We start from the raw sequence: 21360 nt of genomic DNA on the forward strand, positions 1-21360 counted from the left end.
TAATGTCGGGTCGGACAATGCATGGTATGACACGTGATTGGTCAATCACTAAGGTACCTACCTTGGGGATCCATTGCATGCACCTGCCTACTACCTTAACCATTAGCCCCAGCACTTCGTCATTTCCGGAGCCTTCCAAACGTTAAAGGTTCAAGAGGACACCCACCGCAGAGACTCTCGCCGCATCTTCTCATGCGATAACAATGGGCGCGAGTGATTCGAAGCTCGTTTTCAAACGGGGCATTTTTCGTTTATCAGAAGAACGGCATATCCCAGCGGATGATGCATACTGGACCTCTGTTCGTCTGCTCCACCCAAAGTCCTACTTTACCTTTCCATGGATAACTCGTTTACTGACATGATATCACGCAGTTTTGGGAGCTTCCTGAGTCTTCTGAGGATGTCTTTAGTTTATTCACACCTGCCGATATTCGAAGAACTCGGGATCGAGCACTCGAAAACCTAGAAACCCTTATCCTAGCCATCACTTCTCGTCTATTCATACTACGTCATCACCCATCTTTCCCTGATCCTGAACTTGCTCCAGAACGCGAGGCCCTGAACTGTATCCGAGTACTCACACGTGTCTTGCCTTACTTATACGAAAAGGAATCTCTCAGTGACTGGGAGCAACAATTCTTCTGGGCTCAACGAAGGAAACGCACTCGGCACGGTGCGATCGCCAACGAGATCCTCTTTGACGAAGCCCAGGAGGCCGAGCGCAAGACGCAAACTGCCGAATTCGAGGAGGTCAAGCCACTCGCCGAAGAGCTGGTGGACACGCTGGTCGATCTGCTATTTTTTTCTGATCTTACTTTACCACGACAACCCAATGGCCGACCGAAAGTTAGCTATGCGATTTGGCAGAGTGGGGTGGGTTGCAACACAGCTGTTGCAACAACAAAAGAATATGAAAGTAATCGATCAGAGATTCTGCGACTTCTCTTGACGCTTTCTGGCCAGAGCCTGTACATGACTGCTGGTGTCCTGCCACAGAACGGCGTACGGACGTTAACACACTTATGCGCTTGTCCAGACAAGCAAGTCGTGCTCTCGGTGCTATGTTCCCTACTCAACACAGTTGGTCCACCTGGGATCTCTCAGCTTCGAGGTGCTGATGCTAACTTCACTTATAGACGTTGAAATACAACCCTGCTACGTGGCGCGTACCTTATAACACCCTTGTATTCAAGGATGGCAAGCAAATGCTTGTGACATACTCACTACAGTTCCTCTTGGTGCTCTTGTTGTACCCTATTCCCGAGAACCCAGAGAACCCATCGCCTAAACACTCTTATCGTCACTTTCTAGGCCGACTCCACCGGCCCCAAGATTTTCAGTTTATTGTGGACGGGATGACTCGAATTCTAAACCAGCCGCTTCAAGAGAAGACTTCATATCTTCCAGGTTCTCAGTCATCTGGCCACTTTGCCCCTGAAATACTAATGTTATTCTGGGAGATCCTTCAATGCAACAAAAGGTTTCGATCTTTCATCGTGGACACCGAAAGAGCGCATGATTTTGTTGTCCTAGCCCTGTTCTATGCTCTTGAGTATAAGAATGATGCTACCAAGCAAGGAGTTGTGCGCATGTGCGCTTTCTTGCTCCAGACTCTAAGCGTGGAGACTAACTTTGGCGTCAACTTGAACAAGTATTTCGAGGGGCAGGAGAGTCTACCAATGTCTATTCGTGTACCGGGATTCCGAGGGACCTATGCGGATTTTCTTATCCACTCAATCTACAATCTGATCACGACAAGTCAAGGGAAGCTATCGGCGATATACCCAGCTCTGTTGGCGGTGATTAATAACATCGCACCTTATCTTGAGGGGCTGAGCAGCACTAGCAGCTCAAAACTGATGCAGCTGTTCTCTTCCATGTCCTCGCCCTCGTTTTTACTTGCAAATGAGACTAATCACGCTCTGCTCCACTCATTGCTGGAATCCATTAGCTCGATACTGGAGAATAAATACCAAAAGAATCCTGAGTTAGTATTTACTATCCTCAAAAACAAGAAGAGGGTTGAAGCCTTGCGCTCATTCACCCTGGAGAGTGGCCAAGAGGAAATTGAGAGAAGAAACAGAAGAAGAAAGGATTCTGGACACCATTTTGATCCATTTGATGCTGCATCTGTGCGCAGCTCAGTTGACAGCTTGAGGAGTCCAAACAGCGCCCAGCCACGGCACTCGTCATTGGAAGAGGTTCCTGAAGACGGTGCCTTCGCGATTGGAGACGATGACGATGACGACGAAGACGATGACGATGATAGTGACGACGAGGAACAGCAAGAGACTCCTGCACGGTCAACGTCAAGTGAAGCCCCGTCCCGGAGGTCATCGACCCCCAACGTTGAGGATGCCGTCCCAACTCAATTGCGAGGGATGTCCGAGAAGGCTCGTGGCAAGATGCCAGCGGGTGTTCCCACCTTCTCGCGGCAAAACAGCACCACCAGCCTAGGCGGGCGCTCAATAACAGGACAATCACAGGCAGGGGCATTTGAGCCTTCGGCCCACTGGATCGACAGCTGGCTGCTCGAGCTGCCTCTCCACACAATCCTGGCAGTCATTCAACAGGTGTCTGCCCTCTTGCCGCGACAAGAGTTGACAGCCGATATGCCAACACCAGAAACGCTGCGACGAATTTCATGTGTCCATGTTGTTGGCATTGAGCCATCGGCTCCCCGTGTACATTCTTTTGAATGGTCCCAGCTCGCGTTGGGTTGGTATGAGTCTCTGCTATGGGGGGTTATCTTTACAACCGAGATGCAAGTTTCCAGAGGAACCATGGGCATATGGAATGGCACCGCTATCAAGCTTTTCAGGGTCCAAGAGACAGCCCCAGAGGGCCCAACACTAACATCCCCTCGAGGTGCTGTTGACGCTGTAGGTAGCAACATTGTCTCGCGGATAGGGCAGATCAACCTCCGGGGCGGGCCGCAGGGAAACAGCCAGCCACCACAGCGAAACAATTAAGGAGGACACACGGAGAGTTCAATGGGGGCGCTTGCTCAATCCCTTATTTGAGCAATTAGTACTTTCTGCACTGTTTGGCAACTTCTCCTTGAAGAGAGAGCGCTGGGTCCTAAAGCTAAGCAGCTGCTAGCATGAGGCTATTGTTTCACGATCTGCCACTGTTGATTCCAACAGTGTTCATCGTGTAGGATAAGAGAACGAATGGTGCATGGAAAGCGAATTGGCGTGGTAGTATAGAAACAGGCGTTTGGGTATGGACTGGAGTCAATCAAAAACTCGCATTTGCATCAGAGCGGCTCAGTTCATGCTGTTTTCTACTATGCACATAATCACATGCGCTGTTCGTCCTCATCTCATCAGCTGGTGTTTCAAGTTTTGACAACTGGCGCAGTAGCTAACATGTGGCGCGTCGAGATGGAGGTGGCTAATTTGACTCAGGACCAGCCACAGCCAACAGGATCCAGGAAACACCCTACACCCTCCAGTTCCACACCGATTGGATTCCTTGTTTTCAAAAGCAAAAGTTGGCAGAAGTAGGCAAACAACGTGATTTAAGCCAGCAAAGCCACGTCTAATGCCTGGAGTGATCATTTCCGAAGGGTGCAAGGGGACTCGTACGCACCGCCACCACCGACCGGGGAGCTTCACTTTCACTGCCAATCAAAAGCTGCCCCGGACCATTTGTGCCGTGATCCCCATACGCTAAAGCCACAATAGTCATCAGCCACGTCCCAAGGTCCCTTAATTCTAGCAGCTATCGCGACAAGGGTCTTGTTGAATGAAGGGTGGGTTGTAAGGGTCCAGGTCCTGTTGGTTTTTTGGCCGGGTTACGGTTTAACACGAAAGCAACTCAGCTTATTGTTGCAACTCGCAGTCGGTCACATTTTTTAATTTCTCGGTTCTCACCTGTCTCCAAGTGTCCCTTTGCTACGCTATTCAATTTCGCTCTGCTTCATTTGGTCAGTACTGGAGCTGGGGCATCTTACATCATATCAAAGTCAAGCTCAAGCAGAACTGAATCTGCTGATACAACACTAGAGCATGTCTCAACAGCAACCCGGAGACTCCGGCGATGAGGTACAGCCTTATCGTATCCGTGTCAGTACCTCAACGAGAGATACCATCCGATCGAGGAGCTACTAACCATTCACTTTTTTACAGGTATCAAGCAAGTATCTTGATATCACGCGACAGAAACTAGAGCTTACCCGGTTGCCTCATGAACCTCGTTCAAAAGATTGGTGGGAACCAAAACCTCAAGTTGAGTCTCTTGTTGACTTTTGGTAAGTGGTTCTGTGAGAGAGCTGCGCATGGCGAGGCTCACGTATAGTACCTAGGCAAGAATCATTCTCATGGCAGAATCACGAAGAAGAGCTGAACCAAACTCTTGCCCAGTTCAGAACAAGTTTTCAAACTTCCACTTCATCAACGCCAGTCCGGCTTCATTTTATTCATGCCCGCTCTCCTCATGCTAACGCTGTTCCTTTGCTCTTAATACCTCCATTTCCTTTGACCAACCTGTCGCTAGGTCACCTGGTTCAGCCATTGAGTGATCCTGAAGATGCTGGTACAAACCAGCCGTTCCATGTTGTGATTCCGGCCTTGCCTGGCCTGGGCTTCAGCGATGCTCTTCCTTCTAATGCACCTCCTGTTTCTACAACAGCTCAGCTACTGGACAGCTTGATGAAGAGATTATCATACGAACATTACGTTGGAAGTAACGCCGGCTCTGCTTCAATTTCCCCAGCTGCTATTGATTGGAGACTGGCCCGGCACCTTTCAATTCACTATTCAGAATCATGTCTGGGGTTTCATTTTATTGCACCTCCTCTGACATGCCCTACACTTTCGGGCTCGGCCAGTGAGTGGTTAAAATGGAAACTTGCTCGACTCTTTGGCTCTTCAATTCTGGGCTACTCCAAGGACGACCTCTCGGCTATACAGAAGCAGGAGACGCCGCAGTTAAGCAAGAAGTCGGCTGTTAACCTGGGTCAGCATAGCCGCAGTGACTTTGAACCAAACACGCCGTCATATGCGCTGTGTGACTCTCCGACAGGCCTCCTCCTCTATGTGCTGAAACTGCTCCGGACTCTTGGTCCCAAGAAGGAACTTACACCTAAAGACATCATCACTCTCACCTGTCTCATATGGCTACCTGGCCCTGAGGCTGCTCTGCGATTCTGGGCTCAATGCGCGTCAGAGATCGAGCCTGTGGAGGAAAAGAAGACGACAAAGAAACCCAAGGTTGCCATTACCGTTTTCACTGGAGACGAGGATCAGGCTGAGCAGCAACGAACACTCCCACGTCCTGCAAAGACCATGTACTCTTGCCCTGGCTGGGCTAACAGGGAATACCACATCGTGCACCTCAACCGAGCCCCTGGAACTCCAGGTTTCTTGGCTTGGGACCGGCAAGATGTGATAGTTGAAGGAATGCGTGGTCTAGTGAAAGCAATATTGGCAAAGGATAAAAGGATTCAAGTTGCTGAACAGCCTGGGGCTGTTCTTCAGGATCAGCTCGAAGTGCAGGATGGCCGGATAGCCCAAGCAGATCTTTCTGGAACAACAGTCCAGGATCCGAACGCCAGTCCGGGTGAGGGACCTCATAAAACTGGTGTACAGAAACCAGCAGGGGACGATCACCAACACCTTGCCCCTCCACAAGCAGCTACACACGGAGGTACTCATTGATGAATATTGACAGAATGATGCGTACGAGGGCAGGTGAGTGGTGGAACTTAGTTCGATACCGTCATTTCGGTTCTCTTTCTCTGAGTCTCGTCACTTGCTATAAGACCATAAGCTTATGAGCAAAATTATATACCAAAAGTATGACAGCAGAGTAAAGCTTGTTGCGTTGTGTCTTGTTTGGTCAAGATATCCTCTTTTTAATCTATTATCCTTTTGAGTATTGCGGAACTGTTTATACTTGGCCACTCTGGATATTGCATCCCTACGAGCAAACTCGGCTCACCTGTAATGAGGCTATTTTGAATTGATGGTATATCAACGTAAAAGTGGTTTCACAATCAGGCATTATGATTAATCGCTAGAATTGATAGCGACCTTTCCTTGTGACTAGAGTTGACTATTTGAGGTTCAATCTCTAGATCAGATAGTGAGTGCCTGGTTACCCTAAGGTACGTAAGATTATAGGTCCTCAGCCCCCGTACTACCCAAGGTAGATACCCACCCAGTGACTTAAGGTACCTATCCAATGCTTGGAACTCCCCTGGTGCGCCACAATGTGACCTAACCAGCTCCCACCCCTCAACCCAACTTCTAACTTCCGCAACAGCGAACACGACTTGACTCTATCTATATGGGCACATTACAGACCTACGAGCCTTCTATTTTACCAGAGCTGTCTTAGCACTACCCGTCATTTTCTGTATGGCGACGATGCGCTACGAAACAGCCCATTTCTCTTAGTCGGCGAGCCATCTCCCAACCTCATACTCATCATGTCGAATCGATACGACCGACCTCACCGCGACGGTAACGGCTATGGCAACTTTGGACGCTCCAACGATGACTACCGATCCGGGTATCAAGATGGGTACGGCAGCGATCGATATGCCATACCGCCTGCCACCCAACACCCGCGACCACCACCCAGTCTCCGACAGATGCCCTCCCGATCACGTATACCACAAGTACAAGCTCCACCACAACCAGCAGACACTCATGCTGCACGGCAAATCACCGAGGTTATCGACCATATAAAAAAAGAATGGCCTGCAATGTGTCAAGACGATTGCGTCCCTGTTCAACTGGCGCTGCAGCTGCTCGACAGGAGCTCGGTTGGTCGCGCCCACGAATACGCCCAGTTCCAGCAATCACACAACTACCTGCAAGAGTCGCTCAAGGGTATCGTCCATGAACATCACCAGGGCTTCAACAGTTCTATAGGTACATTTCACAAAATTCAAAGTAGCATTCAGCAGTCGCAGAAGCGAGTACGTGCCTTGAAGGAATCACTGGCGAGTTCCAAAACAAGTCTCTGCGCGACAGATCCTGAATTGAAGAAGCTTTCAAAATCATCACAAGAGTTTGACGCCCTGGTGCAAACTCTTAATGAACTGGATGACCTCCGAGCAGTACCCGATCAGTTGGAGGCAAGGATATCGGAGAAGAGATTTTTGACGGCCGTGGAAGTGCTTCAGAATGCGTTGCGAAAGCTACGGAAGCCTGAGTTGGACGATATTGGTGCCCTTACTGACTTGAGGAGCTATCTTGCGAACCAAGAGACTGCCCTGATGGATATCCTTGTAGAAGAGCTACACGAGCACCTCTATCTCAAGTCACCCTATTGCCAGGAAAGATGGCAGAGTTTGGCTAAGACGCAAGGCGCCGTCACCGAAGGTTTTGGTGATATTAAGCCCATCGCCCCATTTCACGTTATTCTCGATGCCATTGACGTTGACAAGACGGTCCGGGAAGATCCCATGAAAAATCCCGAAGCCGATACATTCTACTATGTAGGACTGCTGGTGGAATCTTTAAACAGGCTCGGACGTCTGCAAAATGCCGTGGAGACTCTTAAGCAGCGACTCCCAGTTGAGCTCTTTACTATCGTCAATGAGACTATCAACGAGGTCGATCAAAGGCATCCCAGCTCTTTACGAGGAGGATCAGCCAGAGGCGATGGCCTTCATGTCTACGGAACACGTGAAACACAAATGCGAGCAGATGTGATTTACGACCTCCTTTGGTCTCTATATGGCAAATTTGAGGCAATTGGAGAAGGCCATCGTGTGTTCCATGAGTCTATCAAGGTCCTAATCCGAAGGGAAGGCGCTGGTAACAATAGTGCCCTCCTTGGAAGCTTCAAAGAGCTGTGGAATCTATACCAGAACGAGATTAGATCTTTGCTGCATAATTATGTTACGACCGATGCAGATGTCTATCAGTTCGACTCGCCAAACCCAGGAGATACGCTCCATGGCAAGAAAGACATACGAGAGCATCTTTTCAAGTTTTCTGAAGCGAATACAAAGTCTGTTGAGATGACGAGTGAATATGACGCATTGGACAACATCATCCAAGATGCCGTTCCTGGGCTAGGATCTCGAAAGCAAGACAGAAAAGGGCGGAATGTCCAGGAGGGAGGAAGAAGAGGAGCAGGAGCAGGAAGTGATGGTCCGTTTGGAAACAGTCATCAAACGACAGGCTCGTACAAATCTCTGGTGGAACCTAGTGTCTTCAATATGAGCTTGTTACTACCGCCGACGTTAGTCTTCCTGCAGCGTCTCAAGAACATCGTCCCTCCAGGCTCAGACCTGGCAGCAAGCACACTAACAACATTCTTGGACAATTTCTTGGTCAATGTCTTTCAACCACAATTGGACGAGACACTCGCAAAACTGAGCGACACCGTCTTTGGGGAGGCAGATGCATTCACACAAGACCCAGCCTGGAGCCAGGTAGCACGTCGGCCTGTATTTCGAGGAACAACAGCCTTTTTCGAGGTTGTGAAAGCTTTCTGTCGTATGCTGGGAACCATACCACCAGACCAAGCACTCAGCTCGCTGATTGTCACTCAAATGATGCGGTACTATGACCGCTGCTTCAGTTGGTTCAAAACGCTTGTCGTCAAAGCTCAGGATCCGGCTACCGAGATCAGCAACGACAACCTGAGGTCATCGGCACGATTCTCTCTGGACCAAGGAGAGATACAAGAAACAATGAAGAAGCTTTTCATGTCAGAAGAGATGGACTGGGAACTGGCCGAAAAGGAGATACACTTGTTGATGGAACTCACAGATGAGTCGCCACTCGACTCAGGTGACATCATTCAGGATCGAGATTCCATCTCATCCCTGTGCCTATTGTACACCAGCATGAAGTGGCTTGCCGTTAAAATTGCTGGCCTGCGGCAGATCACATCGCATGACACAGATACGTCACGACAAAACCTGCCTCGACATTCGAGCCGAAGATGGACTCTTATGAACGATACTGGCAAAACCGCAGGAGAAGAAGGCCCTGTGTCACTACCACTAACGCAGGAAACTGTGCAGTAAGTAATGCGACCCGATAGGCAAACATATAACTGATCAATGTTCAGAGCGTTTGACAGCATAGTGTCGTCTTTCGAAGAACTCGCAGGAACTGCGCTACTAACTCTCCATATGGAGATCCGGTGCCGCATAGTCCATTCATTGTCCATTGCCTTATCCCCCAAGGTGGCACCCTACTTGCTTGACCAGGAAGTGAGTGAACCTGACCCCCAGATCTTAAGCCTCAACTCGGAATTGGTATTCTTTGACGAGACCATCGTGAAGTATCTCAGAGAGAAGGAGATAGCCTTTATTCGAACGGGTCTGGGGCTGCTCATAAACTGCTATCTTGTGAGCAATGCATGTAAAGCGTCGCCTATGAATGACAAGGGCTGTGGACGTATGCAACTCAACATTCTTGTGCTGCAACAGAACCTCAAGAACGTGGAGGAAGGGGTGGACCTAGCGCGTGCAGCTAATTACTTTTCGCTATACGAACAAGGTGCAGACGCCATTGTAGAGAAGGCAAAGGAGGACAAAGAACAGCAACGAGGGACCAGCGCGCAGGATCCAGACAACTTTTCGTATGACGAGCTCAAGGCACTTGTCGAGCTCTGCTATAGTGAGGCTATGGCACATCCTGAACGAGGAATCGCCACTGCAGCCAAGCGACAGATGCAGGACAAACTGCTCGGGCTGAGTGAGCACATGTGGCAGACATAGATGGACCAGGACGATATGTGATGCACGAAGTGCTGGGCTTCAATGGAGTCGAGGGATTGCTTGGAACAGGTATGTTAGTGGTTGATTTGATGTGTAAAGTAGGTAGTAGCGAAGCGTAATGAATGGTTATACGAATCAGGCATGAAACCAAACAAAACTGTCTATTACTGCTTGAATATCGCCGTAAAACTTGCCGCAGGCAATCAAGCTTGATCGATTGTCACGGATACACACAGAAATACAGGCCTTTGTTGTGAGCCGTGGCAAATACCCGTATGGAACCATGCGAAAGCCACGAGGGACACAAGCAAAGACCAATGGGAAGGGGATTGTCATCCTATGACCATCCTTTGTGTAGCAGAAACAAGAACAAGTGACATCACAGTTGCAGTCTCACAGAGACGCTAGAATTAGAAATTATTTTCCTCTCCCGCATTTGAGCAACGTCTGTGAGTGACGGGAACTGCATGAGGCAGCCCAGCCAGAAGTGGCAATGGTAGAATACATGGCGATAACGGATTTGGATTCGGAACGGGTGTGATATCCGTATTGTTCAATGACAACAGCAGCAGGGGTTGTTGATAAACATATAACTTCTCGCCGGGGCATACGGGCAAGACGGAGTAGGAAACTTCAATTTACCTAGGTTGAGGAACCGTAGGTGAATAATTCAGGGCCAATATCTCGTACTTTGAAAGATGTTTTTGGTCTTTCGTGGAGTGCATGTGGACAGATTATCTGGGTACCTACAGATATTTCCCTGGTCATCAAAGTTTGAACCTCACAAGTCAGACTGTCAGAGGAGGAGATTAGGGAGATCATATTACCTGGGTTCAAGGGTGCTAAGATCATCGGTCAAGAATGAACCTTAGATGTGAATTTGTAATGGAAGGATCAAGCATCGAATCTCAAACGGAGGCGAGATGTCTTTATCTAAAGCTTCTGTATTCGGGTCCGTGATAACTCTCGGGGTTCAACGTGACGGACATGGGTGGATATGGATGATATGGGATGGATTATCGATCGATCAGCTGCTCCACAGTACCCAATTGGCCGTTGATGAAATAGGTACTGTACACATACGTACCATAGCAGCATAGGTCTCCGCATCGTGGATTTCCCATTATTGTTGTATTTGTAGTTGTCCATTTTGCAGCATTGAGTTTCAGACACTTATATCGGACCCTTAAAAACAAGAATAAGCCACGGCGTTTTCTCTTCAGTCTCTGTCGTCCATTGAACTTCTGCAATGCGTTATCATTTGCGACCTGGACTAGCCAAAATTGGATCTAACTTACCTAGGCTGCCCCTGAACCTAATCTCGAAACATGTAGCGGGCCATAGTGTGCTTGCGGGAGCGGTACCTTGCATTGCTAGCTCTTCTATAGGTACCCTACCCTCAGGGGGCAAGAAAACAGCAAACCTTGATGCAGGGTGTCAAAATAAACTTAGTATAAGGTCCCCTAAAATTAGACTAGGTTTACCTAAGTGTTTTTTATCACTTAGGGTTGAGGTCCTGAATTTTCTTTCCTCCCCTAGCCTAGGTACCTTATGCAAGCCCCCCGCGGCCTTCGCCTGGCCGTCTCAAACCCGGCCTTGTACTGTAGCTTAGTAGGTACCTAGTTGAACTAAGGGAATGGAAATAGGATGGAATTCAGGAGTATCGAATGGGCTTCAGCTGGACCACGCGTGGTTAGGAATGCTAGAACCCAATATTTTGAATGAATTGCCCATTGAGTTTGTGAAAACCGTTACAGCCTGGAAGACAATGGCATTGGGTTTTATTGATGGAAAAGTACGGATATCATCCATAATATGTACGGATAAGAGGTTATTAAGGTAGTTAATTAGGTGACGATTGGCTGCATCTTATCGCGGAGCATCTCCTATTAGTTCCCTTTCCCCTCTGCTGCCAACTTTTATGTAGCCCTTTGTCAATCTGAAGCCGAAGCAGCCACTCAGTGTCAGTGACCTCAATGCAACAGTAGCATCATCTGTGCCCCTTATCACTTCCGCCACACTCCACTGTTCGAGTGCCGGACTGCAGTGCCAGAAGTGCACTGAGGCACTGCGGAGACGCTGGCTAGCATGGCTAGCCTGGCTCCAAATGAGAGACATCAAAGCCCGTCTGTCTATTGGTCGTTTTAAACAATCAATCAACAACAAAACAAAGAGGCCAACCTCTTTTCTCATCTTCTCTCCTCATGTGCCAGCCCTTTCATTGCATCTATCCCATTACCAACCTGTTTCATTCCATCATCCATCTCAGTGTCCTTTTTTCCAGTGCCGACCTCCCATTCTAGTAAGGTATCCCCCCTCACCAGCACCTGTCTAGGTGCCTGGGTATTTCATGCTTCGAGATTGTAACTAGAAACTCACAAGTTACCAAGATTACTATAATTACCTCGCCTATCCATCCCATTCCCCTGGCGCATCCACTTCTAAGGGCCTTACACGACAGTGGGAGTAAAAAGAAAGAGAAGACCCCACGCGTCTGAGCGGAGTAGACCACCAGCCAGCAGCCACCTCACCTTTCTCCTCCTGTAGCTCCATTTCTCCCATTTGGCTCGTCAGGTTCCCCTGGATTAGATTGGATTGGACAAACCAACTCGGGCTTTTGGGACTTTTCGGCTGCATCAATCTTCACCTCAAACCCTACATCATCATCCATTCATCAACAAACTCCATTCGTCGCTCTCTCGCAAATCTTTCTCGCTCGCTCACTCTCTCCTTTTGCTTTATCACACCGCTCTACTTTAATCGCTAGACCAGGCTCAGGCACTTTCATTGTGGCTCTTCACCTTGTCTTCCCGTCGCAACCAAACCCCTAGCAACCAACGCTCGTTCACCCTTTTTCGCCGTTCTTCGGGTTTTAAGCCCCTACTGCCGCCACAATGGCAAACACGTATGTCTTGACACCCTCGTTCGAAATCGCTTACTGCCTTCGCCTGCCGCTGACACTTTACTTTGATAGTTTCGGTGCGACCATCAGGTCTTTCTGGCATACTATGACTAGTTATGACAGACGTATGCGACCCCTGATACCCGAGCGCAACACTTCAAAAGCCACATACTGAACAACTTGCAGATTCTTCATTTGACTCCCCATATCGAACCGGTCGACATGTCCCCCTACAGAATGGTCGAGGTGGTATTATGACTGGCGTAGCAACAGCCTCCGATTCTCGAAACGATGTCTCATCTCCCTACTCCGACGAAACCGGCCGGGCTTCTCCTCTCCAACCCGACGGCTCTACTTTCGCTCCAACAAGCGCCCCCTATTCACCTGGCCTGAGATCAATGAGCGCGCGAAACGCCAGCCAGGGCGATGGCTTCGAGGTGCAGAGCCCCGGCGATGTCCCAATGCAAAACTTTGCCGACGGCCTCCCCCCTGCCCCGCCAGTTGCCCATTCCTGGAGGCGTATAGACGCCTGGGCAGATGAAAACTATCCAGAGCTCTACGACCAGCTATGTGAAGGTGCTACCAACAATGACCTGAACGACCTGGAGCATCAGCTTGACTGCTCTCTTCCTCAAGACGTCCGCGACTCGCTTATGGTTCACGATGGTCAAGAACGAGGAGGAATGCCCACCGGAATTATTTTTAGCCACATGTTGCTGGACTGCGAAGAGATCGTCCAGGAATGGGATAACTGGAGGACCGTCAATCACCAGTATTTGCTCGAAACATCTATCAACAAGCCCTCTACCCCTTCCAAGGCTTTCGGCGGTAGCAATGAGGCTTCCTCCTCTAAGCAAGGCGCCGCAGCTGGCGGCAGCCCCGGTCCTTGGAGACAAGATCTGCTCTCTCGCCAGGACTGCGTGCCCCCCAATGCTGTTCAAAAGGCATATGCTCATAGCTCATGGATCCCCCTCGTCCGCGACTGGGGTGGCAACAACTTGGCTGTCGATCTGGCTCCTGGCCCTGGTGGCCAGTGGGGTCAGATCATTCTGTTTGGTCGTGACTACGATACTAAATACGTTGTCGCGCGCTCCTGGGCTGCGTTCCTGGCTGTTGTCGCGGATGATCTCAACAGTGGCAAGTGGTATGTGGATGAGGAAACCAACGAATTGAAGCTCCGAGAGTTCAAAGAGACAAGAGTTGAGCCATCGTACTTCAGCATCCTGCGGTGGAGAATGGATCAGAAATACGGAAGAAGGGCAGCTTCAAACCGAAGGTCAATGGGGCCCAAGCCTAATTCTCCTCTTGGCTCGCGTTCTTCTTCGCCTTATGGTAGTGGTGGTGAGAATGGTGAGCCCCGGGGCCGATCTATGCAACGACTCAGTGGATCATCTCCTTTGGCCAGCCCCCGGCCAGGCGCAGGATACGGGAAGGCGACACCTTTGAGTAAAGTCACAGAGGAGACAACAATTCCAGAGCTGGCCGACGCATATATTCAGCCTGAGAAGCTTGTAGAGGTTGAAAGTCCCCGGCAAAGCCAGGACAGCAAACTTCCGAAAGTGACAACCAGCATTCCCCGAGTGGAATCCGACCTCCTCAAGGTGGAAGAAGAACCATCTCCCAAGGCGAATGGCAAGAAACCCGAGGTGGTGGACGAATCGATGAAGACAATCGAGATTTAAGCACTAAACAATGGACATTGTATTTTGCAATAGACGAAAGCACGGGGACTGGCATAGGGGCAATGATTGCATGAGACTCGTTATTTTTTACCAACTTCTGGCCTGAGCTTCATGCGGAGCGACGCACCGGGATGGTACACACAGATTTGGCGTTAAAGGCGTCGTGAGAAATACGCAAGATTCCATGATCCTTTCTACGAGAGGCGAACTTTTTATTATTGATTTTCTTCTTTCTGTACTCCTCAGCTGGAATATCTCTGGGAGGAACGCAGAAACAGCATACAAGCCTTAGTATACTATGATAGCTTTGCTTATTACTCAAGGGCGAGATGTGGATAGGTGATCGTTGGGGATAGTCAGTTGTGGTTATACTGCAGCTCGATGCCTCGCATTGTCATAGGATGGATGGTAATCATTGTATGAATAAGAATTCACGTTTCCATTTACCTTTAAATATCTCAAATTTTGTTAACTGTGGTGAAAGATCCGTCATTAATATGACAGGCAATGCTAGGATAAATCATTTGGGCCATATGCCTCAAAATTTCTAATCTAGGTAGTATAGTCGAACTTGTTGTCGTGGCTGATTCTGGTCAAAACTTTCGATGCACTTGATCCTAGGGATTCTACTGATTGATAAGGATCTTATCTTTGTTCTGAAGCTCCAACATTTGATTCACCGAATCCTTCGACGAAAGCACCCCACGCGAGACCAATAGTAACCAAGCTGTCTCGTGCGGAGCTCAATCGCTGGCATCGGGTCAAACTGTTGTGTGACATGATCTTGTTTCTCTATCATAAAACTTGTTCACATTGCGACAGTTGTCTAACAAGTTATCCGGAGCATACCAAGCTGCCAACACTGTGATATCAACAAACGACACCACGAGTGGGCATAACTATCCACCATGAGCACGACCATGGCATCGCGGCGTCTTCGAATTGGCATCGACGTTGGCGGGACTAACACAGACGGTGTCCTTATTGATCCCCTCTTGAGCTCAGGACCTGATCGTGGAATCATCGCATGGCACAAAGAGCCGACAACGGCGAACCCAAGCGTCGGTATCGACAATGCACTCACTACGATGCTCGGCTCTAGTTCCATCCGCCCTCATGAAGTCGCAAGCGTGACTATAGGAACGACTCAATTTGTTAATGCTGTTGTTGAGAGAGATGCCGCGAGACTGTCACGGGTTGCTGTGATTCGTCTCTGCGGACCCTTCTCGAAGCATAACTTGCCATGTGTTGACTGGCCTGATGACATGAGAGAGCTTATCCTGGGTCACCATGCCCTGTTAGACGGCGGACTGGAAGTTGATGGTCGTTTGATATCCGATATTGATCAAGACGAGATCAAAACGCAGTGCTCAATTACCAAACAAAAAGGGATTAATAGTGTGGTTGTCATTGGTATTTTCAGTCCTATCGACACAGTAGAACGACAAGAAGAGCGAGCGGCAGATATCATCAGGGCTGAGATACCCGGCTGTGACGTTGTGTGTTCCAAGGAGGTCGCTAATCTTGGCTTTCTCGAAAGAGAAAACGCAGCTATTCTCAACGCCTCCATTCTGCCTTTTGCCCGAAAGACCATTCGATCGTTTCACGAACCAGTCAAGAGACTAGGCCTGGGTTGTGCAGTGTTTATCACCCAAAATGATGGCACTGTCCTGTCTGGTGAACTTGCGGCTCGTTTACCGATCCGAACTTTCTCAAGCGGCCCTACCAACAGTATGAGAGGAGCTGCTTTCCTTGTGCAAGGCGTCCTGGATGAAGCCATGATGGTTGTTGATATTGGAGGGACCACATCTGATGTCGGAATTCTACTGGGGAACGGCTTTCCTCGTCAACAGGCAGCTTATAGCGACCTTTCGGGCGTGAGGATGAACTTTTCTTGTCCCGATATCAAGAGTATCGGTCTAGGCGGAGGCTCTATTGTACGGATAGACAGTAGTGTCTCTGTTGGGCCAGATAGCGTGGGATATAAACTCCCGGAGGAAGCAGTTGTATTTGGAGGAAATGTTCTTACAGCAACCGATTGCACTGTCCTAGCAAATCCAGACCTGAAGATCGGCGATCCAGCCCTCATGAAAGACGCTCTTTCCGAGTACCAGCTCACAAAGGTTAGCTTGACAATTAAACACAAGCTAGAAAAGATTATCGACACCATGAAGACTTCACCCAAAGACATACCGGTTATTCTGGTAGGAGGTGGAGCTGTCATTGCTCCCGATGAGCTCAAGGGCGCGAGCAAGGTTATCAAACCACAGTGGTCACAGGTTGCCAATGCTATTGGCGCTGCGATAGCAAGAGTGAGTGCGGTTGTGGATACAGTTCAGTCGACAGTATCCAATTCGACAAATGAGTGCCTCGATGAGGTTAGTCGGGCTGCCGTTCAAAAGACTGTTGAGGCTGGAGCTCTAAGATCGACTGTCAAAGTTGTCGAAAAGGAGGTTTTCCCGCTTCAGGTAGGCAACTGATATGTGATGCTCTAGAGATTCCTAACGATGTGACAGTATATTGAAAACAAAACTCGGTTTATTGTCCGGGCGACTGGAGACTTCGATTTCTCGAAAGAAGTGGTTGCCCCTGAATCTCATGCCGAGCAGGGAGACCACCAAAATATGGGACACGATGAGAAGAACACTAAGAACACAGAACGAAAGCATAATACACAACAAGATGAAGACCTTGATATCCTTTCATACCGTCCCGATGTGAGAAACCGAACATGGTATGTTTCTGAAAGGGATGTATCATGGATTGCAACCGGTTGCTATATTCTTGGCACTGGAGGGGGCGGGAGCCCCTACGGTCTGATGACACGACTACGAACTCAGTTACGCAACGGCGCGATAATCCGAGTTGTGAATCCTAAAGACCTTCCAGACGATGCACGCGTTGGCTGTGGTGGCGGAGCAGGGAGTCCTACCGTTGCGATCGAGAAGCTAGCTGGTGATGAGCTACTCGAAGCTCAACAAGAATTGTACAAGATGTGCAATACTTCCGCTACTCACATGATATCTGTTGAAGTCGGAGGCGCCAACGGACTGAGCGGGTTGTTGCTTGGGTCAAGTGATCAGATGGATATCCCTACAGTTGACGGAGACTGGATGGGGCGAGCGTATCCCACGAAATGGCAAACAACACCTGTTGTTTTCAAGGAGAGGGACACCATATGGTCACCCATCGCCGTGAGCGACGGTAACGGCAACGTGCTCGTCATGCCCAGAGCATCCTCCGATGAAGCTGTCGAGCGGATCATCCGCTCTGCCTTGAGTGAGATGGGCTCTCAAGTTGGCACCGCAGATGCACCTGTCACAGGAGAAGAGACAAAACGCTGGGCTGTCGAACATACGCTGTCACAGTCCTGGAGGATAGGTCGCGCCGTAGCTCGGGCACGGAAAGAGAACCGCGTCGACAATGTCGCTGAAACGATCATCGAAGAGTGTGGCGGCCCAGGAGCCGGCAAGATTCTTTGGAAAGGCAAAATTATTGGCGTGGAGCGAACCTTGAGAAACGGGCATGTTTATGGCGAGTGTCTCATTGAAGGGGCTGATGTTCGCGATGAACATGTGGCTTCAGGGGATATCTCTGAACAGTTCAAGGGGGTTGTCAAGATTCCCTTCAAGAACGAAAATATCGCTGCCCTGAGAGTTCATTCTGATCGGAAGGAGGAGCATCAGGAGGATATCCTGGCTATTGTGCCTGATTTAGTCTGTGTAATTGATGCACAGAACGGAGAGGCAGTTGGGACACCTGAATATCGCTATGGGCTGCTTGTTGTGGTATTGGGGATAGCAGCAAGTGACAGGTGGACTGGAACTGAGAGAGGGATAAAGATTGGGGGTCCCGAGGCTTTTGGACTTGGCCATCTCAAGTTTGAGCCTTTGGGGAAGTATTTCAAACCGAAGAGTGTCATTGATGAGTTTGATAAGTGATAAGGAGTCCCATGGGCTCAACAGTAAGCGAGATATATATATGGAGATGGTTCAGAGAAGGATTTTTGTGGAGATTTACATAACGAATTTCATGGCTTGCCTCACAGTCCTTCACTGCATAGTTAAAGACTGCTCAAATATATGCTTTTAGACCTTATACTAGGTTGATGTTCGGCCAAGGTGAGGGTTTGTTCACCTGATGCCAAATAAGGCTAGCGCATGACCCCACACCGCCCACCTCATGACATGGATCCCGCCGCCTTTCATCATAGTTTCTTTCCTTTTCCAAAACAACACCAAATTCAATCGTATTATCACCAACTACTCACTCAGGTAGTCGTCGTGTAACCACATACTTACGAATCTTTTGCGCTTTCGTACACTCATCATGGGCTCCGTCGTACTTCCCCATCTCAACACCGGCTGGCATGTGGACCAAGCCATTCTCTCAGGTAAATACAATCCCCCAAATCTTGCTACCTGGCATCTACTAACAACCTCTTAGAGGAAGATCGTCTCGTCGTCATTCGCTTCGGCCGCGATTGGGATCCCGATTGTATGCGCCAGGACGAAGTACTGTACAAGATCGCCGACAAGGTGCGCAACTTCGCCGTGATTTATCTCTGCGATATCGACCAGGTTCCCGACTTCAACCAGATGTACGAGCTGTACGACCCGTGCTCCCTCATGTTCTTCTTCCGAAACAAGCACATGATGATTGATCTGGGAACTGGTGACAACAACAAGATCAAGTGGGTTCTTGAGGATAAGCAAGAGCTCATTGACATTTTCGAAACGGTGTATCGAGGTGCCAAGAAGGGACGTGGTTTGGTCGTCAGTCCCAAGGATTATTCTACCCGACACAGGTACTAGCCGTGGAAACGGCCATCAGGATTTGAGATTTGGGCGTGGACTGGAGTTGGACTTGCTTTTGAGGTGCTAATACGTTTATGAACGCTGGAGGAAGGTAGGGATATTGGGCTTCCGAGTCGATCGATAATGAGACTACGATACGATCCAATTCGTCAAGGCCAACGTTCTATGGACCAAATGGTGAGATTCCTCGATGCGTATTTGAACCAGTTTGAACCGCTTCTCTGACACAGTCTGTTAAGATATACAAGTTTGCCGTGGGAACAGTGCAGCCTGGCTTATGATCTGGAGAGCATATTGTCAGAGGCAAACTAAGAGGTAGGACTACTAACCACGCGTAGCTGTGCCATTCAACCAAGTGAGACTCGTAGGCTGCTCATCGTGCTTGAGTCATGACAGATCGCGTTGTCAATATCATAGAATCACGGGCCCCTACTGGGGAATATTGAGTGAAGCAAGAAACCATCAGACTGACTTGAAGTACTGCATATGCTAGCAACGGCCTATAAACCAAACGGTCATGTTCTGTGGTACTTCCGAGGTGACTTGGGCTGACGAACCTCAAACGTCCCCAAGTGTTTCGACTTGTCAAACCAGATGAAGCCATCAAACTGCTCTGGCAAGACGGCATATAGGTAATGCGAAGCCTTCGCCATCTCAGGCCTATACAGCACACCGATAAGCCTTTCCAGCCTCTTCTCGTTGAGTGTTTTTGGTAGCTTCTCATCGCATTTGCCTTTACGAAGATCAAGAACAATGTTATCAATGCCCGCGACATGCGTAAGTTCCTCGTAGCTGCCCGGGAGCCCTGGCTGAAGCTCCATAATGTTCATGTTGCCGTCCCAGTCCTGGGCTGCAGCCACCGTGCCGGTATTTGTGCCTGTGCCAATACTGACAGCTTGGACTCCAGACCTCTCCTTGCAGAGCTGCCCAGTGTTGAGTTCTTCTCTTGACCATCCCATGCTGGTAGCCCGGGCATCACCGACGTGGCTGTTATGTGCCCAGACAATGGCTTTGGAATCACTGCCGCGATGTTCCAAAAGTCTCGTAAGAGATTCAAACATATGGGTGTCTCGAAGATTCCATGTCTCGTCTCGCCCGCGACACATGGCTTTATAGTATTGTTCGGCATCTAGAGATGTGTCAGTTTTCTTCCAACGGGTTCTTGTCAGGGGCTAGCTTGCTTACATTTGACAACTCTGGCATTCTGCTCTCCACTATGGAACTCCGTACCATCGTCAAGTGCTGCAGAGTATTCAATGCGATTACTTAGAATGTCCTTTAGCATCGCGACAATGTCTTTCTCATACCCCTGAAAGGAAGTTGCCAGATACTCTAGGCCATATTCCTGAGGATCATCTGCCCAATGCATCAGTTTGCTGTACCACCCCTTGGCGACTTGTGCCATATCCTTGTCAACAGTATCTAGATAGTCAACCGCTGCCTTCATCGAAGTGCCCATTGAGTAGAGATCTAGGCCGTAGAATCATGCTGCCCCTTCTTCTTCGAGGTCAGAGTTGTAAGACCGCAACCATTCCACAAAGTCGCGAGCTTCAATGTTTCGCCACGTCCAAGTAGGAAATTTCAAGAACACTGGCTCTCTCTTCCTTCTCCTTTGCCATCTGAGTCTATACTGTAAGATTCCGCGCCAGGCCAGTCCGCCTCAACAGTAACGATATTGAAACCATGGTTTTGTATCATATGCTTTGTAATTTCTGCCCGAACCGAGTAGAACTCGGACGTGCCATGCGAAGCATCGCCTATAAGCAACACTTTACAATCTCCAAAGCTGTCGAAGTACTTTGTGATTGTCTCGAGGTCTTGGGGGATTGATTTGAAGGGTTTGATAATGGGTTTGAGTTGTTCTGCGGCTGATGCTTCCATTTCTGACTCGGGTTGAGATTGGAGAGTATGCTCGATGACTCTTTAGAGTGATATCGACCATATATATAGTCTATGGAGAAAGTGGCCATCCCTTTAAGCTCAAGTTCACTTGAGCATTTCACACTAATAGGCCGGCTGATAATGGCGACACCGATTCTCAATGCAGAATTACTCGAAACTTCAGTCCGAGTGACATAAGTATGTGATTATGCAATTGGAGTAAATGAAAAAGCTGCCAGTCTGATCAAAGTCCTGAAAGTGGAACGAGACGGTGATCTACAGCTATGCAACGCTGTTAGTGCGGATGTGGCGGCGACAACTTGATTGTGACGGCTTTTGAGTGCTATGAGCATATGAAGAATCAAGATTCAGTGTCCTAAT

The 21360-nt window shown here is 49.0% G+C and overlaps 7 protein-coding genes across 9 annotated transcripts; 6 read left to right on the forward strand and 1 right to left on the reverse strand.

The window, feature by feature from the left end:
- Positions 1-174: 174 nt before the first annotated feature.
- Positions 175-2991, forward strand: FVEG_08182 (hypothetical protein). 2 transcript variants are annotated; one of them, XM_018897028.1, is made up of 3 exons: positions 175-299; positions 373-1080; positions 1137-2991. In XM_018897028.1, exons 1-3 carry the CDS (start codon positions 204-206, stop codon positions 2970-2972), a joined length of 2640 nt encoding a protein of 879 aa, XP_018754587.1. In that variant the 5' UTR covers positions 175-203; the 3' UTR covers positions 2973-2991. The 2 variants fall into 2 exon arrangements, with proteins under 2 accessions (XP_018754587.1, XP_018754588.1); XM_018897029.1 differs by having other exon boundaries at positions 175-1080.
- A 1022-nt stretch (positions 2992-4013) lies between these two features.
- FVEG_08183 (hypothetical protein) lies at positions 4014-5663 on the forward strand (the record flags this gene model as incomplete). Its single annotated transcript, XM_018897030.1, has 3 exons — positions 4014-4070; positions 4134-4255; positions 4310-5663. 3 exons carry the CDS (start codon positions 4014-4016, stop codon positions 5661-5663), a joined length of 1533 nt encoding a protein of 510 aa, XP_018754589.1.
- A 539-nt stretch (positions 5664-6202) lies between these two features.
- FVEG_08184 (exocyst complex component sec8) lies at positions 6203-9867 on the forward strand. The gene is made up of 2 exons (XM_018897031.1): positions 6203-8994; positions 9043-9867. Exons 1-2 carry the CDS (start codon positions 6437-6439, stop codon positions 9695-9697), a joined length of 3213 nt encoding a protein of 1070 aa, XP_018754590.1. The 5' UTR covers positions 6203-6436; the 3' UTR covers positions 9698-9867.
- Positions 9868-11935: 2068 nt separating this feature from the next.
- On the forward strand, positions 11936-14810 carry FVEG_08185 (hypothetical protein). Its single transcript, XM_018897032.1, has 4 exons — positions 11936-11999; positions 12088-12602; positions 12672-12724; positions 12786-14810. Exons 2-4 carry the CDS (start codon positions 12592-12594, stop codon positions 14279-14281), a joined length of 1560 nt encoding a protein of 519 aa, XP_018754591.1. The 5' UTR covers positions 11936-11999; positions 12088-12591; the 3' UTR covers positions 14282-14810.
- A 237-nt stretch (positions 14811-15047) lies between these two features.
- On the forward strand, positions 15048-18375 carry FVEG_08186 (hypothetical protein). The gene is made up of 2 exons (XM_018897033.1): positions 15048-16749; positions 16798-18375. The coding sequence occupies exons 1-2, from the start codon at positions 15190-15192 to the stop codon at positions 18220-18222; spliced, it is 2985 nt and encodes a 994-aa protein (XP_018754592.1). The 5' UTR covers positions 15048-15189; the 3' UTR covers positions 18223-18375.
- Positions 18376-18511: 136 nt separating this feature from the next.
- Positions 18512-19868, forward strand: FVEG_08187 (thioredoxin-like protein 4A). Of its 2 annotated transcripts, XM_018897035.1 has the most exons (3): positions 18512-18674; positions 18728-19275; positions 19338-19868. In XM_018897035.1, exons 1-2 carry the CDS (start codon positions 18611-18613, stop codon positions 19093-19095), a joined length of 432 nt encoding a protein of 143 aa, XP_018754594.1. In that variant the 5' UTR covers positions 18512-18610; the 3' UTR covers positions 19096-19275; positions 19338-19868. The 2 variants fall into 2 exon arrangements, with proteins under 2 accessions (XP_018754594.1, XP_018754593.1); XM_018897034.1 differs by having other exon boundaries at positions 18728-19868.
- FVEG_08188 (hypothetical protein) lies at positions 19614-20557 on the reverse strand (the record flags this gene model as incomplete). Its single annotated transcript, XM_018897036.1, has 2 exons — positions 19614-20227; positions 20284-20557. 2 exons carry the CDS (start codon positions 20555-20557, stop codon positions 19614-19616), a joined length of 888 nt encoding a protein of 295 aa, XP_018754595.1.
- Between the last annotated feature and the right edge of the window lie 803 nt (positions 20558-21360).

This window comes from Fusarium verticillioides, chromosome 3 (assembly GCF_000149555.1).
Source record: "Fusarium verticillioides 7600 chromosome 3, whole genome shotgun sequence".
In the NCBI taxonomy this organism is placed as follows: Eukaryota; Fungi; Ascomycota; class Sordariomycetes; order Hypocreales; family Nectriaceae; genus Fusarium; species Fusarium verticillioides.